Source organism: Diachasma alloeum, unplaced genomic scaffold (genome assembly GCF_001412515.2).
Source record: "Diachasma alloeum isolate Michigan unplaced genomic scaffold, Dall2.0 Dall_scaffold_00203, whole genome shotgun sequence".
NCBI classification, from domain to species: domain Eukaryota; kingdom Metazoa; phylum Arthropoda; class Insecta; order Hymenoptera; family Braconidae; genus Diachasma; species Diachasma alloeum.
In genome coordinates this window covers 2,697,574-2,718,584 of record NW_021680368.1, presented here as the reverse complement: position 1 = coordinate 2,718,584, position 21,011 = coordinate 2,697,574, and the positions used below count along the sequence as shown (strand labels likewise).

General features: G+C 39.5%; 3 protein-coding genes across 4 annotated transcripts; 1 reads left to right on the top strand and 2 right to left on the bottom strand.

Moving 5' to 3' along the window:
• Window positions 1–34: 34 nt before the first annotated feature.
• On the bottom strand, window positions 35–7,318 carry LOC107036020 (double-strand-break repair protein rad21 homolog). 2 transcript variants are annotated; one of them, XM_015253729.1, is made up of 5 exons: window positions 7,181–7,318; window positions 5,163–5,523; window positions 2,622–4,070; window positions 1,595–1,978; window positions 35–1,391 (listed from the first exon to the last, which is right to left on the bottom strand). In XM_015253729.1, the coding sequence occupies exons 2-5, from the start codon at window positions 5,502–5,504 to the stop codon at window positions 1,266–1,268; spliced, it is 2,301 nt and encodes a 766-aa protein (XP_015109215.1). In that variant the 5' UTR covers window positions 5,505–5,523; window positions 7,181–7,318; the 3' UTR covers window positions 35–1,265. The 2 variants fall into 2 exon arrangements, with proteins under 2 accessions (XP_015109215.1, XP_015109216.1); XM_015253730.1 differs by having other exon boundaries at window positions 5,169–5,523.
• Window positions 7,319–8,536: 1,218 nt separating this feature from the next.
• Window positions 8,537–13,006, top strand: LOC107036087 (acyl-CoA dehydrogenase family member 9, mitochondrial). The gene is made up of 2 exons (XM_015253824.1): window positions 8,537–9,481; window positions 11,245–13,006. Exons 1-2 carry the CDS (start codon window positions 8,743–8,745, stop codon window positions 12,396–12,398), a joined length of 1,893 nt encoding a protein of 630 aa, XP_015109310.1. The 5' UTR covers window positions 8,537–8,742; the 3' UTR covers window positions 12,399–13,006.
• A 274-nt stretch (window positions 13,007–13,280) lies between these two features.
• LOC107036088 (programmed cell death protein 2-like) lies at window positions 13,281–17,846 on the bottom strand. The gene is made up of 4 exons (XM_015253826.1): window positions 17,324–17,846; window positions 16,281–16,772; window positions 14,883–15,265; window positions 13,281–14,380 (listed from the first exon to the last, which is right to left on the bottom strand). The coding sequence occupies exons 1-4, from the start codon at window positions 17,432–17,434 to the stop codon at window positions 14,119–14,121; spliced, it is 1,248 nt and encodes a 415-aa protein (XP_015109312.1). The 5' UTR covers window positions 17,435–17,846; the 3' UTR covers window positions 13,281–14,118.
• Between the last annotated feature and the right edge of the window lie 3,165 nt (window positions 17,847–21,011).

Sequence of the window (21,011 nt, the reverse complement as noted above, 5' to 3'; positions counted from 1 at the left end):
AATTAATTGGGAGGAATTGAGTTTGAGGCGAAGGTACAGCATCATAATTTTATTTTACATACATTCATATAAATCAATTCAAATGTAACGATATTCTCATTATCTTTTTAATCAAAAAATTATGGGGAAAGGAATTTAACACTGATTGGAGGGATTAGTCATCTTTCAGGGGATGATGCAAAGTATGGGGATCATTTCTCCATCCAACACTGGTCCGTCGTTTGATTTTTATTTCTGGATAATTCTAGCCTGCATCTCCCCATTAACTCCAGATCAATCGATTTTTCTTCGTGAAAAGATCTAATCAATTCTTGAAGAACAATTAATTGTTCTTTTACTCTTGATGATGAGATGCAGAGGGTGGGATGGGGCGAACAGAAGTGACATCAGGTCAATTATCCGCTAAAAATCATCTTGAAGGCATCTTTGATTAAAGTGTCTAATTGATTTAGTATTTAATTCATTCAAGAAAATGAGTCGAAAACACATCTAATTCTTATTTCGCGGATATCTCCGAAGGAAATGGGGCTAAAGAAAAAAGTCAGAAGACACTTTTTATTGGAAATTCAATTCTCTACAGAAAATGTCTCATGATATTTTCCTCTAAACCCAATAGTTTTAGAGATATTCACGAATTAATGTTGATGAGAATTTCAACTCATCTCGTTCTGTCATTTCTCTACGGAATTGTCTTTCTCTTTGCAAAAAATATCCCGAAAAAATGGTTTTAATAATAATAAAGAATAGATACTGTCCCTACGGTAATTGTCATTGTCCTTGCCGAATAATTGAAAAAATAGAAATACAAATTGTCAATATTTTCTGCAAAGAGAAAATTCCATCGAATTTCTATCACTCTCGCTTTTTAAATAAAATGTAAAACACTTCCCTTGATTAGTTTTTTGTTTTTTCATAGAAAAAGTGACGGAGAATCTCTCACTCACTCACACTCACTCAATTTATTTACTCACTAATATCTCAAGATAACGCAAAAAACTTCGCACCTATGTTTTTCGAAAAAAAAAAAAGTCACTTAATCCTAGTTGCTCTTCTCATAGAAATATACTCTTTCTTAATATCTATTCAATCATTAAAATACGAAAGAAAAATACAATGAAATAAATATTTACTTCCCAGTTTTCTTTTCTCGTCTGAAAATGTAGATAATTGGGCTCTTAATGTAAGTGTTTCTGGCGTCGTGATATCTCCCGATTTCACTGATGAACAATGTTGTAAAATCGAATTATACAGTTTTGAAGATTTTTTTACAACGATGGATTGTCCCACTTGGGTCCTTTGGTCACCACGATATCTGCGTACGAATATTCCTGGGTGAGCTCCAACACTTGGAATTTTTTCAACACTAGAAGAGTATAAAACTTTTGGGCCGCCTGAAATTAAAATTAACAACACATTAATTAATTAACTAATTCATTACTTCCGAATTTTTTGACGTTAAAATAATTATTTTTTGATTATTTTATGAACATATCAGCAATAAATCAAAGTAATTAATAAAACGAAATAAAAAAATGAATAAAATAAAATAACATGAAATTAAATGACGGAATAAATTTAAAAAAAAGAAATTTACCTGTTTTCTCGAGTTCTTATACGCCATCTCCGCCAGCGTCAGTCTGTCCTTGGTATCCAACTTGTTCTTAATAACCTGATACATATGGGCAGCCCTCTTATTGAGGACCCTCTCCTCGAACTGCTCATAGGTCTCATCGACCTGCTGTTCCTCCTGAGGTCCCACCGACGGTGGGAACTCGTAGTCCTCAGCCCAAGGTGTAGTGGGTCCCCTCTCGGAGACCGCCCCAGGGGTCTGTGCCAGAGGATGCTGATCCTCATACCCAATGAACCCATGATCCCTGTCGTACCCCATGTTCTCCATCTGAGGCATCCCAGTCTCCGCAAAGTCGCTCGGCATCCTCTCCTCCTCATGCACCTCCTGAGGCCCCAGGAGAGAGCTCACCTGCAGGAATAGCCAAATTCATAACATTAATTTATGATTAAATTAAACATGTGTGCATTTTTAATGCGTCATCAACTTCAGGAATTATTTTTAGCAGTTTAGGAAACAGGAATTAATTAGAGAATATTGGAAAGTGCTTTATCAATAAGGAATTATTTAAAATGAATTTTCCATTGCTCAGTTTTCAAATTAATAGGTGGAAGTAGGGCAAAATGGGCACTTCAAAATTGTTTTCAAATCTTCATTTTTTTAAATTCCTTTATAATTTTGCCTTGTTCACTAATTGGAATTACTAATTCCTTTGCTGATGGCATTTCTTAACGATAATTGACAATGACCACTCCCATTAATATTTTGTTATAGAAAATAATGACTGCAGGAATAATTTTCACTACTTCAGAAATCAGAAATGACTTTATGAATTAGGAATAATTTTAAATAATTTTCCATTACTTGAAGGTGGGGCAAAATGAACAGTTCAGAAATTTTTCCAAATATTCATAACTCAAGAATAAATTCATCATTTCATGAGCAACTGAACAAGTTTTCAACTTAAAAAAAAAATCCAAAGTGTAAATTGGCATTACTAATTCTCAATTAATACTTCTTTCATAATATTATAAAAAAATTATGAGTAATTCACCTGAGCTGGAGGTATTTGAGGCATCTCAGGCTCCCCAAGATGCTCGACAGGCTGTTCCACTGGCGGTAGAATGCCCTCAGGTGCTTCAATACTCTCAGTCTGCATTAAACTTGCAGTGACATCTGGCACACTGGGCTCAACAGGCATAGTCATCTCATAATGGACAGGTGTCTCCTCAGGGACTGGAGTTGGCGCTGGAGGCGCCTCAGGCTCCTGCTCCACAGGGTGTTCCTCCATCATAGGCATCCCCGAGACATCCTCGTCAGCAGGTGCCTTCCTCTTTCTGCTCAGTCTCTTCCCGATGGAGGACTGGTCCAGGCCCAGCTGATCCTCAGGTGCCTCCCTCATCTGCTCGAGGGGAAGCCCCTCGTCCTCCTGGATCCTCCCGAAGTCCTCGTGATCGTAGGATTTACTCGTCAGGTGCTTCTGGTAGTTCTTGAAGAGGACTCGCGCTGGGATCGACCTCCCAGGAAGGGCGAAGAGCTTCTCAACACCCCCTGTCTCCTTCCAGTGCATCAGTCGCTTCGTCGGAGGGGCCAGGTCCAGGGTCGTCACGATGTCAGAGGTGTCTGACAGCTGCGCCTTCATCTCCTCCCCTGAGATGTTCTTCACCTCGTCGACGATCAGTTTGCGCTTGCGTTTCGCTTTTGTGAAGCCTTTCAGCGCTGAGGCGTCCACTGGGGCCAGGGCGAAACTCTCTTCCTCGTCGTGGAGGAGGGTCGTCTGGTCCTGCAGGGGAGCTGCCTCCTCTATGTGGTTCATCACGTGCTCTTCTGGGATTGTTGGCGGCGCTGGCGTAAATCTGTGGCTGGCGACACTCGCCCTTCCTCCGAGCTCCTCCCCAGCAGCAACCGGAGAAGTCGGTCTGGACCCATCGGTGCTCATGCCCCCCATCGGCGAAGGGGGTCCCCCAAAGTGATCCCCCATGTCATCTTCAGACTCTTCAGCAGATGCAGCAGCTGGAGTAGGCAGAGAAGTCCCAGGAGCCTCGGAAATCCCAGAAGTCTCGGGCACTGGGACCTCCCCCATGGGGGTTTCATCGAACAATCCCCCCTCGAAGAGTCCCCCTGATATGATGTCCTGTCCCAGGTGTCCCCCAAAGCCATCATCCCTGATGGGCGTGTCGATGTCCATCGGCTGCGTCGCGGACGTCCCTGGTACCGGCTCCTTCTCCTTCGGCTCCAGAGTCGAGTCGATGCTGGGGCCATCGCTGAACAGCATGTGTCCATGGTCCAGAGGGGGCTCCATCGTCGCCCCATGACGCAACAATTCTGGAGGTTCACCATCGAAACTCATGTCCCCGAAGCCCTGGTCGTGTGTCACCAGCGAGAGATTTCCGTAGTCCTCTCTCATCGTGATTTCTTCAGCTCGAGATTGATTCAGACTGAACTGGGCCTCGATATCCACGTCCTTCAGCTCTGGCATTGGGGTGTCGAAGTCGTGGAAGACCTACGGAGATACAGATAAGCCATAAAAAACGAGCATTCCCAAAATTACTCTCCTGATTTCTATTTACTTCCATTTATTCGAATTATTTTAGTGTTTTTTTAATCCATTGACTATTTTGATTTTGTGAATGCTGAATTCTGAAGGCAATAATCACTCCATTAAATAATAAATTCATTATTAGAATAATAATTAACCAACTGAGCAATTGAGAAGTAAAACTGATAAATAAATCAATTCATCAATGGATTTATAAATTAGCTAATTCAAAAACTTATCGAATATTTAATTTCACTGAAAATTCAATGGAATTCCCTATTTTTGAGCCGCAGAAAGACAAGAATACCCGAACTTACCTGAATTTTCTTGATTTCCATTGAATTCTAGCTATTTTAGCATTTTTTCATTCCATTAACTATTTTATTTTTGCAAATGCTGAATTCTCAATGCCATTATCACTCCATCAATTAATTAATTCATTATTAACTTAATAATCAACCAATTGATCAATTGAGGAGTAAAATTGGTAAATAAATAAATTCGTCAGTCGATTCATAAATGGACTAATTAAAAAACTCATAGAATGTCTAATTTCACTGAAAATTCAATGGAATTCCCTATTTTTGATCCGCAGAAAGACAAGAATTCCCAAACTTACCTGAATTTTCTTGATTTCCATTGAATTCTAGCTATTTTAGCATTTTTTCATTCCATTAACTATTTTATTTTTATAACTGCTGAATTCTCAATACCATTATCACTCCATCAAATAATTAATTCATTATTAACTTAATAATCAACCAATTGATCAATTGAGAAGTAAAATTGGTAAATAAATAAATTCGTCAGTCGATTCATAAATTGACTAATTAAAAAACTCAGAATGTCTAATTTCACTGAAAAGTCAATGGAATTCCCTATTTTTGAGCCGCAGAAAGACAAGAATTCCCAAACTTGCATGAATTTTCTTGATTTCCATTGACTTTCATAGAATAATTGAGCTTTTTAACGTAAATTCTTAACGTTAATTCTTAATGTTAATTCTTAACGTAAATTTTAATAAAATTTAAAAAATGGGAAAGAATGTTTTATTACAGAGACCTCTGGAAGAGTAATGGCGTTGACAGCCGCCTCTCGGTGCTCTTCAGGAAGGTCCACCATCCCCGGCCTGAAGGCCATCTTTATCTTGACGAAGGCCTCATTGCAGTCGGCTAGGAGGTACTTGGCTTTCCTCGAGTAGATGCGAACCACTCCCAGGAGCAAATGACCCGAGGTTCGAAGGGCCATCTTGACTTTTGGCTGCAGAATTCCGTCGACTGAGGACTCGATGTTCGTCTCGAAGACGTGGGCTTTCGTTAGCTTTTTGTCCCAGTGGGCGGCCAGCCAAATCCGGGCCAGAGGACCCTTCTTGGCGAGGACGAAGTGGGCGTAGAACATTTTGGGTCAGTCCGAGGTCCTGGGAACAGTAGAGCAATTAGAAAGGGTCACAAGATTTTTTGAATTTTTTTTTCTGTTCGAAATGATGAGAATTTTAATTTTGTTTTTTTATCCAGTTGTATTTCTGATTGAGTTTAGGGATATGTGTGATTAATATTGACTTTTAACTGTTGAGATCTTTAAATATTAACATTCAAAAGTGAAACTGTTTTTTATGGGTGAAGAATTTACCGTTTTAATGAGTTTTTAATGATTTTTCATAATTTCAAATGATCATTCAAGGACTTTCATTACTTTAGAGCGATAATCAAAGTTTTTCCATCAGTTTTTATGAATTTGAATGATTCAAGGATTTTTTTATAATTTTGAAGAGATATTTGGGACTTTACATGAGTTTTTAATTACTTTTTACGGCTTCAAACGACTTTTTAAGACTTCAAGAATTAGTAATGACTTGAAATGATTATTTATAATTTTTTATGAATATTAAAATTTTTAAATAATTGATTTGAAGTAGTTCTTGAGAACTTTAAATAACTTTTCAATTATTTTTCACGACTTTAGATCATGTTTTAATGATTTTAGCATGAACTCGAATCATTTTTCAATTATTCTTCATTATCTAAAACATGTTTTGGGGATTTTTCGTCAATAGTGACTGAATAGAGACGATAGGTTTGAGATTGAGTTTATGGAATTGAGGTGGGATATGCGAAGTATCTGGAGCGAGTAACAGTTTGGAAAATAAGAATGTTTATGCGAGATGGAGGTTTTGGGTGATGCGTGTGGCCTGGGTGACGGAATCAAAGGGATTATTGTGGGTGACAAAGAGTATGGAGCATTAGTGTTGGTGCGAGTGAGAGAGTGACAGGTAACGAAGAGAGACATTAGAGTGTGCTGAGATGAGAGAGTTTGGGGATGAGTCAGGGTTCGATGAGGAGAGCTAGAGAGAAGATCGAGAGCAATTGGGATCGTTTTCGATACACAAAATCTAGGTGACTGTTAGCCCTATGATTTTATATTTCATGCAGTTGTATTTGCAATGGAGTTTGACCATATTTGTTATCAATCCTGACTCTTGACATTTTGTTGTAAAACCAATCATTATTTAGATAATCACATAACAACGTGAACAATTGCATAAAGGCCCATTCAATTCCATAGCATCAACATTCTCTGAATTGATGAATCCTCTCCATAATGACTAGTTTTACAACGTCAACAAAAAATGTCTCTTAACAAACCGCTCCAAACCCCTTCACTCCTCAAATATCCCCAAAATGTCCATCAAAATCTCATGAGAAACATCACCAATCGCTGTTCAGAGATCCACGACGACTTGAACCAATTGAAAATTATCGTTGGCAACAAAAATAATACATCTGTCGATGTTGGTTATCAATGCAACTCGCCCCTCGCCCTTGTGGCTTCAAAACACAGTCCTTCATCGACAAAAGGTCCTCTCAACACTCATGATGAGGAATCTACAGTAATGGGGGCAGACTCCCGGAGACGACCCCCAGGAAGTGATGAATGTTTTGAACAGCAATATGGTGTTGCTTGATTCCCAGAATTGTCAACAAATACGTTTAAGATGGCGTCTTTGACTGCAGTTTTGGCGGTTACATACTGAAACCATAGATTATCCCCCAATTCACATACTTATCAATCATTACCTTTTATTATTATGATGTACTGTGTCAAGGCCGACTCCACGATATCATTTTATCACAAACAATTGAGGAATTCGGTTAATTTTTTATAACCAAACGGTTTAACACACGACGTACACAACGAGCGCGTCTTCTCGACCATCCGGGTGAATGCAGTACTGCCAACTTATGAAAAATACATTATAGAATACCTCATGTTCGCAATACCATAATTATCGATTCATGAATAATAATTGATCATGTTAAATGATTCCAATATCAAAATTAATACGTAAAAATTATTTTCAAAAAGTTTTTTCTTTATTATTAATTTTTTTTTTGAACGTTTTAGCACATTGACCAACACAACGAAATTGCGGGAGTATTCAAAAACGGGAAAAGGGCATGAAATGATTTTTTATAAGGACTTTAACTGGAAAAATTCCTTTTCTAATCAATTTTTTAATTATTAATCGTGTTTTTTGTATTTTTGCAACGTTTGTTAATTAAAAAATGGCAGAACCGTTAAAAAATGTGGAAAATATTTTTGTTTCATGATTTTTCATTCAATAAATCTACAATCATCAATTCATTCATAATAAATCGACGATTCAAACAGTTAAAATATGGAAATTGAGGAGAAAAATTTATTTCTAATTAAATTTATCAATTATTAAATTTTTTCGATCATTTTTAAATAAAAAAATTATGTAACAAAATAGATTTTCATAATTTCAATCTTTAAAAAATCCAGTAATAACAATTGACAACAATTAGATGATTTAACAATAAAAATTTCATAATCAACTTTTCAATTACCTTTTTAATTATTTCAACAATTCTGCCAACCTGACGAAACGGCGGGACCTTAAAAAACCTAAAACTTCTGCAAACGATCATTTCAGCAAAATCACCCAAAAAACTCATTTATAAAAATAATACCAATAATTTCACTTCCCAACGTTTGTTAATTAACAAATGGCAGAACCGTTAAAAAATGTGGAAAATATTTTTTTTTCATGATTTTTCATTCAATAAATCTACAATAATCAATTCATTAATAATAAATCGACGATTCAAACAGTTAAAATATGGAAATTGTGGAGAAAAATTTATTTCTAATTAAATTTATCAATTATTAAATTTTTTCGATCATTTTTAAATAAAAAAATTATGTAACAAAATAGATTTTCATAATTTCAATCATCAAAAAATTCAGTAATAACAATTGACAACAATTAGATGATTTAACAATAAAAATTTCATAATCAACTTTTCAATTACACCTTTTCAATTATTTCAAGAATTCTGCCAACCTGACGAAACGGCGGGACCTTAAAAAACCTAAAACTTCTGCAAACGATCATTTCAGCAAAATCACCCAAAAAACTCATTTTTAAAAATAACACCAATAATTTCCCTTCCCAAAGAGTTAAAAAAAATCGCTCAAACCCCATGATCATCGCCATCCTCCTCCTCCTCCTCACGATGTCAATAATCAGTTGCTCGAGCCACCGTCGCGGCATGACTCCCCGTGGCTCCGTCCGTCTATAACCCCTCAAAAGCCCAGAAAACCGAGTAAAAAAATGTTAACCCGGAGTGCAGTCCTGCGTTCCCAGCTTCCGCAGTTGTCGCGCGCCCTGATCCCCAGCCGCCGCTGCTCAGCCGAGCTGAACCCAAAGGTATCAGTGCGCCACCATGAAGTGAGGTTATCCGCGCCGAAGGAGAAGCAGGAGCAGCGGCTGCCCTTCGCCAAGAACTTCTTCGTCGGCAAATTCGACCCGGAGTTCGCGGCATTTCCGGTGCCGCAGACAACCCCCCGTCACGGCGAGTTTTTCGAATGGCTGAAGCCGATCGAGAACTACGTCAGCACCCTGGACATCGGGCGAATAGACTCGGCGAGTCAAATCCCCCAGGAGGTGCTGGATAACCTGAAGGACCTCGGGGTGTTCCGGGCGACAGTCCCCGCCGAGTACAGAGGACTGGGCCTGAACACCTCGGAGTTCGCCAAGCTCGTGGAGACGCTGTCAGCGATCCCGGTCCTGGGGACGTACCTCGTGAAGAAGCGGACGGCTGTGGACTTCATCGCGGGGCACGCCTCCGACGCCCAGAAAGCCCTCTACCTCCCGAGGATAGCCAGCGGGGAACTCTCCCCCACGATATGCATCACTGAGGACGACGAGGGCGCCTCGGACACCACCATCTCCACTCACGCCAAATTCTCCGACTGCGAGCAGTACTTCGTCCTGAATGGGAAGAAGACCTTCGTCTTCGACGCGAGACGGGCAAATCTTTTTATCGTTGTGAGCGAGTGCAACGAGACGGGTGAGTCTTGCACTTGACTTTCGTCAAAAATTAGTTTTCAGCACACTGGCTGTAAAACGGAATTTAATAATAGTATATTTCGTAACGAGTGCAAAAAAGTGTTTTTGACACTTTATAGACGTGGACTATAAACACCGGAGTCACAAAATGCTTTTATTATCACGGGATATAGAATATTTTAAGTCCCAAAGACCGAAAACTACGGTCTAACCAATCAAAATGAGGTTGGAATTCGTGGTTCATCGATCCTAGGCATATAATAGTATATTTCGTAACGAGTGCAAAAAAGTGTTTAAAATAGTATATTTCGTAACGAGTGCTCAAAAACATTTTTTCACGAGTTACGAACAATATTTTTCATCACAATGTGGCGGAAATTGGACTTTTAGGCACGCGGAGCGCGCCGAAAAGTTCACTTTTCGTCACAGCGTGATGAAAAGAATTTTTCATAATTTTTCATTACACTGGCCGTAAAACGGAATTTAAGATATCATTTTTCATAATTTTTTATCACACTGTCCGTAAAACGGAATTTTACGAACACTTCGTGTCCGTAAAACGCCATCTACGGACATTGTAAAGAAAAATTATGTTTGTCACTCGGTCAAAAACTACTTTTCTAACTCATGTAATGGCATTCCTCGAATTCGTCTTGATATGCAACCCTCACGCCCGTCAGAAAAGTTTTTTTCGACCTTGTGACAAAAATAGCTATTTCATTGTACTGTCCATAAAAAGGAATTTTACGGACATTTCGTGTCGGTCAAACGCTGTTTGCAGACAGTGGGAAGGAGGATTAGCTTCGTAACTGGGTAGGAAGAAATTTTCTGACGGAAATAAAAAAATGCATTTTTCTCACTAGTGCGATAAACTGTTATACGATCCTGGGGAAAGTGTATATTTTACGGGTTAGGCCGCAAAATGTCGTTTTAGAGATGAAAAATCGTATTTCACGTTCATATGTGCAGAAAAACGACTTTTATTCACGATTAACGTACGGTATTTCACAGCCTAGGCCGTAAAGTATGAGTTTGAAGCCCTCAGAGTCCGTAGGATAGTACTTCACTGGTTTATAAATAGTGCTTTACACTCGGGTATAGGAAAAAAAACTTTTTCAAGTGTAATATACGATTTTTTCGTACGCGTAAAAAATCGCTTTTTTCTCAGTGTAGAATTTGCCTCAAAAATAGGCGTTTTACAGCCTCAGGTGAAAGTATATTTCCGCACTCGATATATACTATACGTTTGGGTGGTTTAAATTTTTTTTCAACTTCTGACATGCAATATTTTAGTGAACTAGTGAAAAAAATTCACTTTTTCTCAACAAATAAAAATTTTTGCGATTCCCACGTAATTTTCCATTTCGAACCAAAGACAAGGAAAACAATCACATGACCGAGAACAGTTTATTATCCCAGGGATACATTTAGCTGAAACTAGCGAAAGATTCGCCAGCGAAAAATTCAATTTAGTCGAATCTAGGAGTGTAAAAACAGTTTCTAGTCATCTATAAATTCTTTCACACTTAAAAACCATTTGCACCCAAATTGTTTGACTCTCACGCCCTTGAAAATCTCCTAGAAGTAATTTTCCCTGGCGAATATTCGGATAGTTTCCGAAAAACCCCATTCAAACCGAGCAAAGTGAGATTAGAATAACGTTTTATCATGCCTAGTGACATAAACGCCCTTTCCCCTACCATCACACGACCCCTCTCCAACCTGCGAAAGCTTCGAATAAAACCGTCTCTTCCACCCCCGCAGGCACGGGCCCCAGGCCGGTCGACACGACCTCGGCCTTCCTCGTGGAAAGATCGGCCGAAGGCATAACAGTGTCCCCCCCAGCGGACACCGTAGGCCTCCGGGGTCTAGACCTCTGCGCCGTAGCCTTCAACGACATGAAAATCCCCCGGGAAAATCTGCTCGGCTCGATCGGCGAGGCCAGCAGGAGCTTCTCAAAGCTCTTCGGCGAGGGCAGGCAGTACCTCGGTGGTCAGGCCATCGGGATCACCCGTAAATTCGTCCAACTCATGATCCAACACTTCAAAGCCAACAAGGACTTCAACGCCCTCAAGTTCAAGAACCAGGTCCTCCAGGACGTCATCGGGAAGACCTGCGGCGCCATCTACGGAATGGAGAGCGTCGTCTACCTGACCTGCGGCATGATGGACAACTTCGAGGAGCAGGATTGCGACATGGAGAAGTGCATGGTGGAGACCTTCTGCGCTGAGGAGTGCCTCCAGAACATAATCACAGGTCTTCAGCTGGTTGGAGTGAGCTCTCTCGTGAGGGATCAGCTGTTCCAGCAGTTCTTCAGGGACGCTGTCGCCCTGATGTCGGTGGAGGGGACTGTTCTCAATACCAAAGTCTTCGTGGCGATGCTGGGGCTTCAGCACACCGGGGACATCGTCACCGACAAGGTCAAGATCCACAGGACCCCCTGGAACCACCCGACGTACGTCCTGAAGAAGGTCTTCGGGTACCAGCACACGAGCAAGCTCTATATATCCGATAATCTTCATCCCTCTTTGAAGACGACGGCTGAGACCCTGGAGTACGGCATCGGAAGGCTCAAGGAGTGCGTCGAGAAAGTCGCCATTCAGTATGGCAGGGAGATCTTCGAGAAGCCAGCGACCCACAAGAGAATCGCGGAGTTCGCCTCTTGCCTCTACGTCATCTCGGCGACCCTCGCCAGGACCAACAGGTCCTACTGCCTCGGCATGAGGGACGCCGATAAGGAGGTGTACCTCACACAGATTTATGGGTATATCCTTTACGAGAGGATCAAGAGACTCGCGGACCAACTGGAGGACTCGGAGTGGATCAATGGGGATTATATCATTCAGGAGATATCCGATAGGGCGTTTGAGAAGAATGGGTACTTCCTCGAACATCCGTTGGCGAGGAACTTCTCGTAGAGGGGAATGGGGTGGAGGTGTCTGGAAATGATGATGATGATGATGATCAGTTGTATAGAATAGATAAGACTGTACAAATTTAAGTTTTTAAGGATTAAATGTCGATTAAATATTGATCGCTTTTTCTTCATTGCACTGCGCTTTCATGCGCTGATTTTCGGGCGAAACTACATGAATGTGACTTAGTTCAATTTATTATTTTGGCTTTTTGGGGCTCACATACCGAAGACATTGAAGAAGGGAATTTATGTAGCGTTCCACGTCTTTGTGACGTCGTAGGAAATGATTAAATGGATTGGATTCATGCGTTCTTGAATTTAATAATTATATATAATAGTAGGGAGGTCCCTTACAACTACCTGAACATTCTTAATTATTTCGTGAGGTGTCTCAAGAAATTTGAATTCAAATTAGCTACCTAGGCCACCCAGAAATTAAAGTCACGAATTTTTAGTTTCACCGTTTTTCCTGGGATTCTTCATTTTTGAGGTTTTTGCTTTGAAATCGCGATGTCAGAGACTTGTAAAAAAACTTCTCACAAAAATTTCGATACATTTCGATAGATTCTCGATTATTTATTCAATAAATGAGTAAATGACAACACTGGACTCTCATCACTCCATTTATTTCTATTTACATCTAAAAAGTATACCTAGCCGAGTTACACTGAGTTATAGAATCAGCAGTGGAGTGGCGGAAAATCAGAAATTTCACTTTTTAAAATTTTGAAAATACTTCCATGAGGAGTGACAGTGCACTCCCTAATATTGAAATGATTAAATGCTTAGTTCCACCACTGCAGCACTGGAATGAACGTTCGATGAGACAAAACGTTTATTGACTAGTAAAATTTGATTTCTCAGGCCTCATATTTCTCAGACAATTATATTCAATCCCATCAGATAATTGATCTCCGTCTCTGTTAGTTGATGAATTAAGGACACAGTTCAACTGTTGTACTTCAAGTCATAGTGAAGTGGTGAAACGTGTTACAACAATTGTTTAATTATCGTGATAACGAGGGGATTTAGGGGAAAATGTCAAAAGACTTTTTTTGTAAAGAATTAAATTTGCATCGAAAAATCAACTTAGAAGATCAACTTAAAACATTCCCAACGTTTTTAAAAATAGATTTTTGAATATGATCAAAAATTTTCGTTCTTTGATTATCAAAAATAATTGAATTTAATGGTTTTTTTCCTAACAAACAAAAACTTTTTTTTTTTCGGTGTAAACCTCACCTCAAAATCCACTGAATCTACTCATTACCAAGGTAATTACACATTCGTATCACCCTGAGAGAAAGAAAAGCGACGAGGAAGCCAAGATTACCAAGATAAGTCACAGATTTGCTATCACATCATTGTTATTCTATTAAAAAATTGATTTACTGCATTCACACAAATTTCTCGGGACCATAATAGCCCTGCGAGTGCTGGAAATCAGATGCTCTTGCTCGCAAAAAAATAAAAAATCTTTGGAACGGAGAATTCCCCTCTCGGGCTATAATTTTTCATTTTAGAGCACTTGGTAATCATTACGTTTGAGTCATTCCCCAGAAGCTGCCTCTTTTTTCTTTCTGCCAGTGAGTGTTTCACCTTCCTGCCACTTTTGAAAGCAAATGCGTCTAGCGGACGGACTCCTAATGCAAATCAAAAGAATTCATGGAAGTTCTACATTTTGGAATGCTGAATTCTTTATCCCTCGAGTAATAATTAAACTAGAGTCTCTCGGCCTGGACGACCACGTGCTCCTCCTTGAATGCATCGCTGGGTGACCAACAGCTCCTGGAGCACGTGAAGACTAGGACTGTGCCGAACTCCAGCTGGAAGTTGCGGTCGATGCTTGGAGAGAGCTTCAGCTTTGGAATTATCGTTGGAAGAACTTGTACCTCGAAGATTCTTTCGCCACCGCAGTGTCTGCAGAAGCCCGAGGAGCTCAGGGGGGTGAGGAGGAGGGCTGCTGAATTATCTCTGCAGTACCTGAGACACAAGTGGATAGATCATTTGTTAAATATCATTTGTTTTATGATTTTTATTCGATTTTTGGGACTTTAAATCAGTTTTTAAGGACTTTTTGTGAAGCAAATAGCCTTTAAACGATTTCTTATGACTTTAAAAATTCGTTGTGACTTGAAATCATTATTTATAATTTTTTATGAACATTTAAATTGTTAAATCATTGATTTCAAATAGTTATTGAGGACTTCAAATAAGTTTTCATTCATTTTTCATGATTTTAAACGATGAGTGAATGATTTTCCTTTATAAAAACATTAATTATTTCAAGAGATCTTTACCGTAGAGAAAACTCAAAAATTGAAGCCAAAAAAATTAGAATAAAAAATAAAAAATAAATTTAAAAATCCTTCATCTCGTATTTCCCCATTAGATTCAAGATTTTGAAGAAATTTAATGTAATTAAATAGATGTTTTAAATTTAAAAAAATTAATTTAACAATTTTGTCAATCATGAAACCCTCACCTGATCAACTGTCCCGGATTCTTCTGTATTCTGCACTTGAAATGATGGAACATCTCGTCCCCATGTTTAGGAACGCTTTTTTCGTACACCTCGGGATTCGTGTCCATTCCCCTCATCTCCTCCGCCCCCTCGGACTCGGGGAGGTGCATCTGGTACTCCCTGGCGAGGTCCCTCTCGTGTTGAGAGACGTCGACCGAGAGGTCCTCCTCCTCCACCCACATGAATACTTCGGTGAATGTCAGGTTGACTGGGGCATTTGGGTCGTGATGCTGGAAGGGGTTGTGCGTGACTTCCTGGAGGAGGTCCATGAGGTTGCACTGGGGCTGCGTGGGGGTGTCAATGCAGACGACTTCTGATTCCTCACCCTCGATCTCCGCTGATGCCTGAGGGATAGCAAATTGAAATTTTTTCATCGATCTTATTTGGTATTTTTCATTAATCTTGGCCTTTGACTGAAGTTTTTTGGGTTTTTTTATAATTTTGAACAGTTTCTAAATGATTTTTCATGATTTTAAATGATATTTGAGGTTTCAAATTAATTTTAATTACTTTTCATGATTTCAAATCGCCTATAATCATTATTTGTAATTTTTCATGAATATTGAAATTATTAAATCGTTGATTTAAATAGTTATTGAGGACTTCAAATAAGTTTTCAATTATTTTTCATGATTTTATACGATGTTTCAACGATTTTAGCTTGAACTCGAATCATTCTTCAATTATTCTTCACGATCTAAACTCATGTTTTGGGGGTTTTTAGTCAATAGTGACTGAATAGAGACGATAGGTTTGAGCGAGTAACAGTTTGGAAAATAAGAATGTTTATGCGAGATGGAGGTTTTGGGTGATGCGTGTGGCCTGGGTGACGGATTAAAGGGATTATTGTGGGTGACAAAGAGTATGGAGAATTAGTGTAAGTGCGAGTGAGAGAGTGACAGGTAACGAAGAGAGACATTAGAGTGTGCTGAGATGAGAGAGTTTGGGGATGAGTCAGGGTTCGATGAGGAGAGCTAGAGAGAAGATCGAGAGCAATTGGGATCGTTTTCGATACACAAAGTCTAGGCGACTGTTATCCCTATGATTTTATATTTCATGCAGTTGTATTTGCAATGGAGTTTGACCATATTTGTTATCAATCCTGACTCTTGACATTTTGTTGTAAAACCAATCATTATTTAGATAATCACATAACAACGTGAACAATTGCATAAAGGCCCATTCAATTCCATAGCATCAACATTCTCTGAATTGATGAATCCTCTCCATAATGTCTAGTTTTACAACAACAACAAAAATGTCTCTTAACAAACCGCTCCAAACCCCTTCACTCCTCAAATATCCCCAAAGTGTCCATCAAAATTTAATGAAAAACATCACCAATCGCTATTATTATACCTGAGGCGAATCCAATCTCCCCACAGCTCCACCTCCCACTGGACTCTCCACACTGGCCGGACTATTAGCATTGGGATCGTCAACCCTCATGTTCGACAGATCCTCGTTCAACTCCTCATCAATATCCCCAGTATTCATGAACAGATTCAACTTGGTCGAGTCGTTCATGTTGTTGCCATTCTGCTCTGAACTGTTGTCATTCCCATCGTCTCCCCAGTCGTCAGCACCTGATAGCCAGCTCGTGGTGGGTGGCGTGGGCACTGGGGCTGTCTCAGTCGTCTTGATACTCTTCTCCTCGAGGAACTGCACGCGCAAGCAGGTCCAACTGTCGTGCTGGTTCCAGCAGTTGGGGTTTATGCAGGTGAAGATGTACAGGGTTCTGTGGTAGCGAGAGCTCTCCAGGGGTGCGTACAGCTGGAGGGCCAGCAGTTGATTCAGCCCGCAGAGGCGACATGTCGGGGGCGAGAGGGAATTCTCGTTTATTGGGAAGTCCTGGAGATGAAGAATTCATATTCAATTCCATAAATTCAGAGTAAAAATTCCCAGAACATGATTTTTAATTGGGAAAAATAATTAAAGAATGATTCGAGTTGATACTAGAATCGTTAAAGCATCACTTAAATTCATGAAAAATAATTAAAAACTCATTTTAACTCCCCAATACCTATTTCAAAAGAATGATTTAAAAATCTAAATATCCATAAAAAATTCTAAACAATGATTTCAAGTCTTAAAGAATTCTAAATTATCAATTGAAGTAATGAAAAATCGTTTCATCTGAAATTATCACCTGAACATCATATTAAATAATTAAAAATCATGATTTAAAAATTTAAATATTCATAAAGAATTCTAAATAACGATTTCAATTCTTAAAAAATTCTAAAACGCCAATTGCCCTCATGAAAAATCATTTTCAGTCCCAGACATCCACTCAAAATAATTGACAACAAAATTCCCACCATAAACAATCAATAATTATAAACTAATTTGACCCTCTCTTCCCCAATTAACGAATCCTCTAATTTTTGAGTTTGACTCACCGGTTTCCCCCCGATCTTGTTCGTCGCAAAATTCACCAGAGACCGATGTTTCTCAGTGACAAACTCATCCTCATACCCCAGGTACACTCTAGCTCGACTCTTGCAAGCCATCGATGAATCCCAGTCCCCAAAAGTCCCTCAGTCCCCCAGAACCTCGAATCCCCGCCTATGAGTTCCCCCAGGCGCTCCAGCACTGGCTTTTTATTCCCTCGACGTATTTTATTCTTCTCTGACGAATTCCACTGGCTTTTTATTCTCCCGAGGATCACCCGAACAATGAGGCACTCGTGCAATTACCCAACCATGCGAATTGATGTGCGTCAGAACCAGGTGTTCCCCAACGCGTGCGCCTCTTAACTTAATCCCCACTGGCTATCGATTTTAAGACTCTTTCAACGCAGATAAACTCGAAATTCATTTACGAATAACGAGAGTCTCTCTGCAATAATTCGCGCGACGATTTTGGAATTATTTACTGGGGATTTCGAGAGAGGAAGAGGTTAGGGGGAGGCCCAAGTGCCTTGAAGAGCTTGAAGAACATCTGAATCATCTGCGGGGCCATTCCACGACGCCTGTTCAATTTTAAAAGGCCCTGGGGAGTGCATATTCGCTCGTTATGGGGGTAAAACGGATGAAATGGTTATTGGAAATGATTGTGTGAGGGTCATAATTGGCTTTTTGGTGATAAACTATTATTTTAGCGGGGGATTGTTGATTATTTCGGTGCAGATGGGGATTTGAACGAGTTGAAAGTCCGAAATTCCCGCTGCGCGTGCGCGAAAGTGGCGCTGTCCAAGATGGCGGCAGAGGTCTCGGGGCAGACGGACGCTTTGGCGTCCGCTGCGTGTTTTTTTGGAAAAAATAAGGGTAAAACGATCGAATTAATTATCAAAATCATCATAATTAATTAGTAATAATGGGGGACAACGATTTTGTCACGAAAAAAGAGAGCATTTCATTGTTTTATAAACGTTAGGAAGCAAAAAAGTTGATTGCCAAAAAATATTTCTGCGCAACGTATCCGCGCATGACCAAGATGACGGTGAGAGTCGGCAATGAACGAGATGTTGGCGTTCGCTGCGTGTTTTTTGGAGAAAACGAGGGTAAAATAATCGAATTAATTATCAAAATCATCATAATTAACTAGTAATGATGGAGGACAACGATTTTGTCATGAAAGTAGAGAGTATTTTGATGTTTTATAAACGTTAGAAAGCAAAAAAGTCGATTGCCAAAAAATATTTCTGCGCAACGTATCCGCGCATGACCAAGATGGCGGTGAGAGTCGGGCAGTGAACGAGATGTTGGCGTTCGCTGCGTGTTTTTTGGAGAAAATGAGGGTAAAACAATCGAATTAATTATCAAAATCATCATAATTAACTAGTAATGATGGAGGACAACGATTTTGTCATGAAAGTAGAGAGTATTTTGATGTTTTATAAACGTTAGAAAGCAAAAAAGTCGATTGCCAAAAAATATTTCTGCGCAACGTATCCGCGCATGACCAAGATGGCGGTGAGAGTCGGGCAGTGAACGAGATGTTGGCGTTCGCTGCGTGTTTTTTGGAGAAAATGAGGGTAAAACAATCGAATTAATTATCAAAATCATCATAATTAACTAGTAATGATGGAGGACAACGATTTTGTCATGAAAGTAGAGAGTATTTTGATGTTTTATAAACGTTAGAAAGCAAAAAAGTCGATTGCCAAAAAATATTTCTGCGCAACGTATCCGCGCATGACCAAGATGGCGGTGAGAGTCGGGCAGTGAACGAGATGTTGGCGTTCGCTGCGTGTTTTTTGGAGAAAATGAGGGTAAAACAATCGAATTAATTATCAAAATCATCATAATTAACTAGTAATGATGGAGGACAACGATTTTGTCATGAAAGTAGAGAGTATTTTGATGTTTTATAAACGTTAGAAAGCAAAAAAGTCGATTGCCAAAAAATATTTCTGCGCAACGTATCCGCGCATGACCAAGATGGCGGTGAGAGTCGGGCAGTGAACGAGATGTTGGCGTTCGCTGCGTGTTTTCCGGTGAAAATCAGGGTAAAATGATCGAACTAATTATCAAAATCATAATAATTAATTAATAATGATGGGGAGCAACGATTTTATCACGAAAATGGAGAACATTTCGGTATATTACACGCGTTAGAAGTCAAAAACGTTTAATGCGAAAAAAAATTCTGCGCAACGTATTCGCGCATGTCCAAGATGGCGGCCAGACTCTGGTAGTGAACGAGTTCTTGGCGTTCGTTGCGTGTTTTTACGGAGCAAATGAGGGTAAAATCATCGAATTAACTATCAATAACATAATAATTGGTTAATAACGACGGAGAACAATCATTTTAATATGAAATTGGCGAGTATTCTGGCGTATTATAAGCGCTGGAATATGAAAAAATTCGCACACAAATATTTCTACTCCCCTGCGCAACATCTCCGCGCATATCCAAGTTGGCGGTCGACAATAAATAAATGTTCTGCCGTCCACTGCAGGCATTTTCGAGGGAGATGAAGGAAAAACCATGGAATAAATCTCAAGTAACGAGACAATTGGTCATTAACCATGGATAACCAATTTTAATATGAAATTGACGTCAGTTCCTGAACGTTTCCATAAATGAACTGTCTTCTCTACAAAACAACGTCACAAGGTGGCGCCTGGTGTGTAATTCTGGACAAGAAACAAGTGTTTTATGCGCTTTCACGGACTCATTAAACAATTTAACTAATTAAAAAATTGATTAAAATGCGGGAGAAGAACCAGTAGTGAATAAAAAGGATTTTATCCTTGATGTTGAGGTTGTGACAAGTGCGGGAGTGTATCCGGGAGTTTCGCGATTGCCGACGTAGTGATTAATCCGGACGATGGCGGTTGGTGTGTCGAGTGCTTTTGTGTTGTTTTTTCGGCGCCAAGGTTCAAGTGCTGATGGAAATGTAAAAATAATTGTTTTGTGAGTGCAAGTGGTTCGAGAGGATTGAGCCACGTGGATTATGATGCAGGTAGCTGGTAGCTGGTTGGAGAGGTGAAAACGGAGCTGTTGTTTTCATCCAACGCCGGTGAGTGATTTAAATTATTTTCCTCATTGATTTATCATCTAGGGAGGTTTTCCCAGATGAAAACCTCCCTGGATGATTTGATGAATTCTGTTTTTTTTTAATCTTGATTTTTACGTTGAACTGAAAACAGCGATTTTTCTATTTCTTGTGATCATTTGATCCTTTGATTCTCTTGGGTCATAGGGGGAGAGGGAGCTCTTATTATCTTTTGTTATTGAAACACAAATCCATTTTTGCGAAATGACTTTTACGAAATGTCGACAAGGATCAGAATTTTATAATGAAAAACTAGTGTCACAGGACAAATTTTCAGAATATGGCTCCTATGGGGCTCTAGGAGGTCGTAGAGGGTCTTCTGGAGGTCTTATAGGGCCTCATGAGCGTCATAAACGCACATTAAACCGGGAAAAATGAAACAAATTAAATTTTACGATCAAGAAACTAGTTTTCTTCTTTATTCTCACCTAAATTTTCGTATGAGATTAATCAATTATGTCTAAATAATTTTTATATTAATGCACTTTTCGTTCTCTCCACATATTCATTATAACAAATCACTTCTACTTAATCAATGGTAAACTTTTTATACAAAGGAAGCGTTGGATACTACTTTACAGACT

What these genes read in the sequence shown, in the direction of transcription:
- LOC107036020 (XM_015253729.1), bottom strand. Translation starts at nt 5,504, where the DNA reads ATGTTCTACGCCCACTTCGTCCTCGCCAAGAAGGGTCCTCTGGCCCGG. An exon ending in TTACTCTTCCAGAGGTCTCT is followed by an intron (nt 4,071 to 5,162) that starts GTAATAAAACAT and finishes GTATCTCCGTAG; the next exon opens with GTCTTCCACGACTTCGACAC. An exon ending in CTCAAATACCTCCAGCTCAG is followed by an intron (nt 1,979 to 2,621) that starts GTGAATTACTCA and finishes CTATTCCTGCAG; the next exon opens with GTGAGCTCTCTCCTGGGGCC.
- LOC107036087 (XM_015253824.1), top strand. Translation starts at nt 8,743, where the DNA reads ATGTTAACCCGGAGTGCAGTCCTGCGTTCCCAGCTTCCGCAGTTGTCG. An exon ending in GAGCGAGTGCAACGAGACGG is followed by an intron (nt 9,482 to 11,244) that starts GTGAGTCTTGCA and finishes CCACCCCCGCAG; the next exon opens with GCACGGGCCCCAGGCCGGTC.
- LOC107036088 (XM_015253826.1), bottom strand. Translation starts at nt 17,434, where the DNA reads ATGGCTTGCAAGAGTCGAGCTAGAGTGTACCTGGGGTATGAGGATGAG. An exon ending in ACAAGATCGGGGGGAAACCG is followed by an intron (nt 16,773 to 17,323) that starts GTGAGTCAAACT and finishes CTTCATCTCCAG; the next exon opens with GACTTCCCAATAAACGAGAA. An exon ending in AATCCGGGACAGTTGATCAG is followed by an intron (nt 14,381 to 14,882) that starts GTGAGGGTTTCA and finishes CTTGTGTCTCAG; the next exon opens with GTACTGCAGAGATAATTCAG.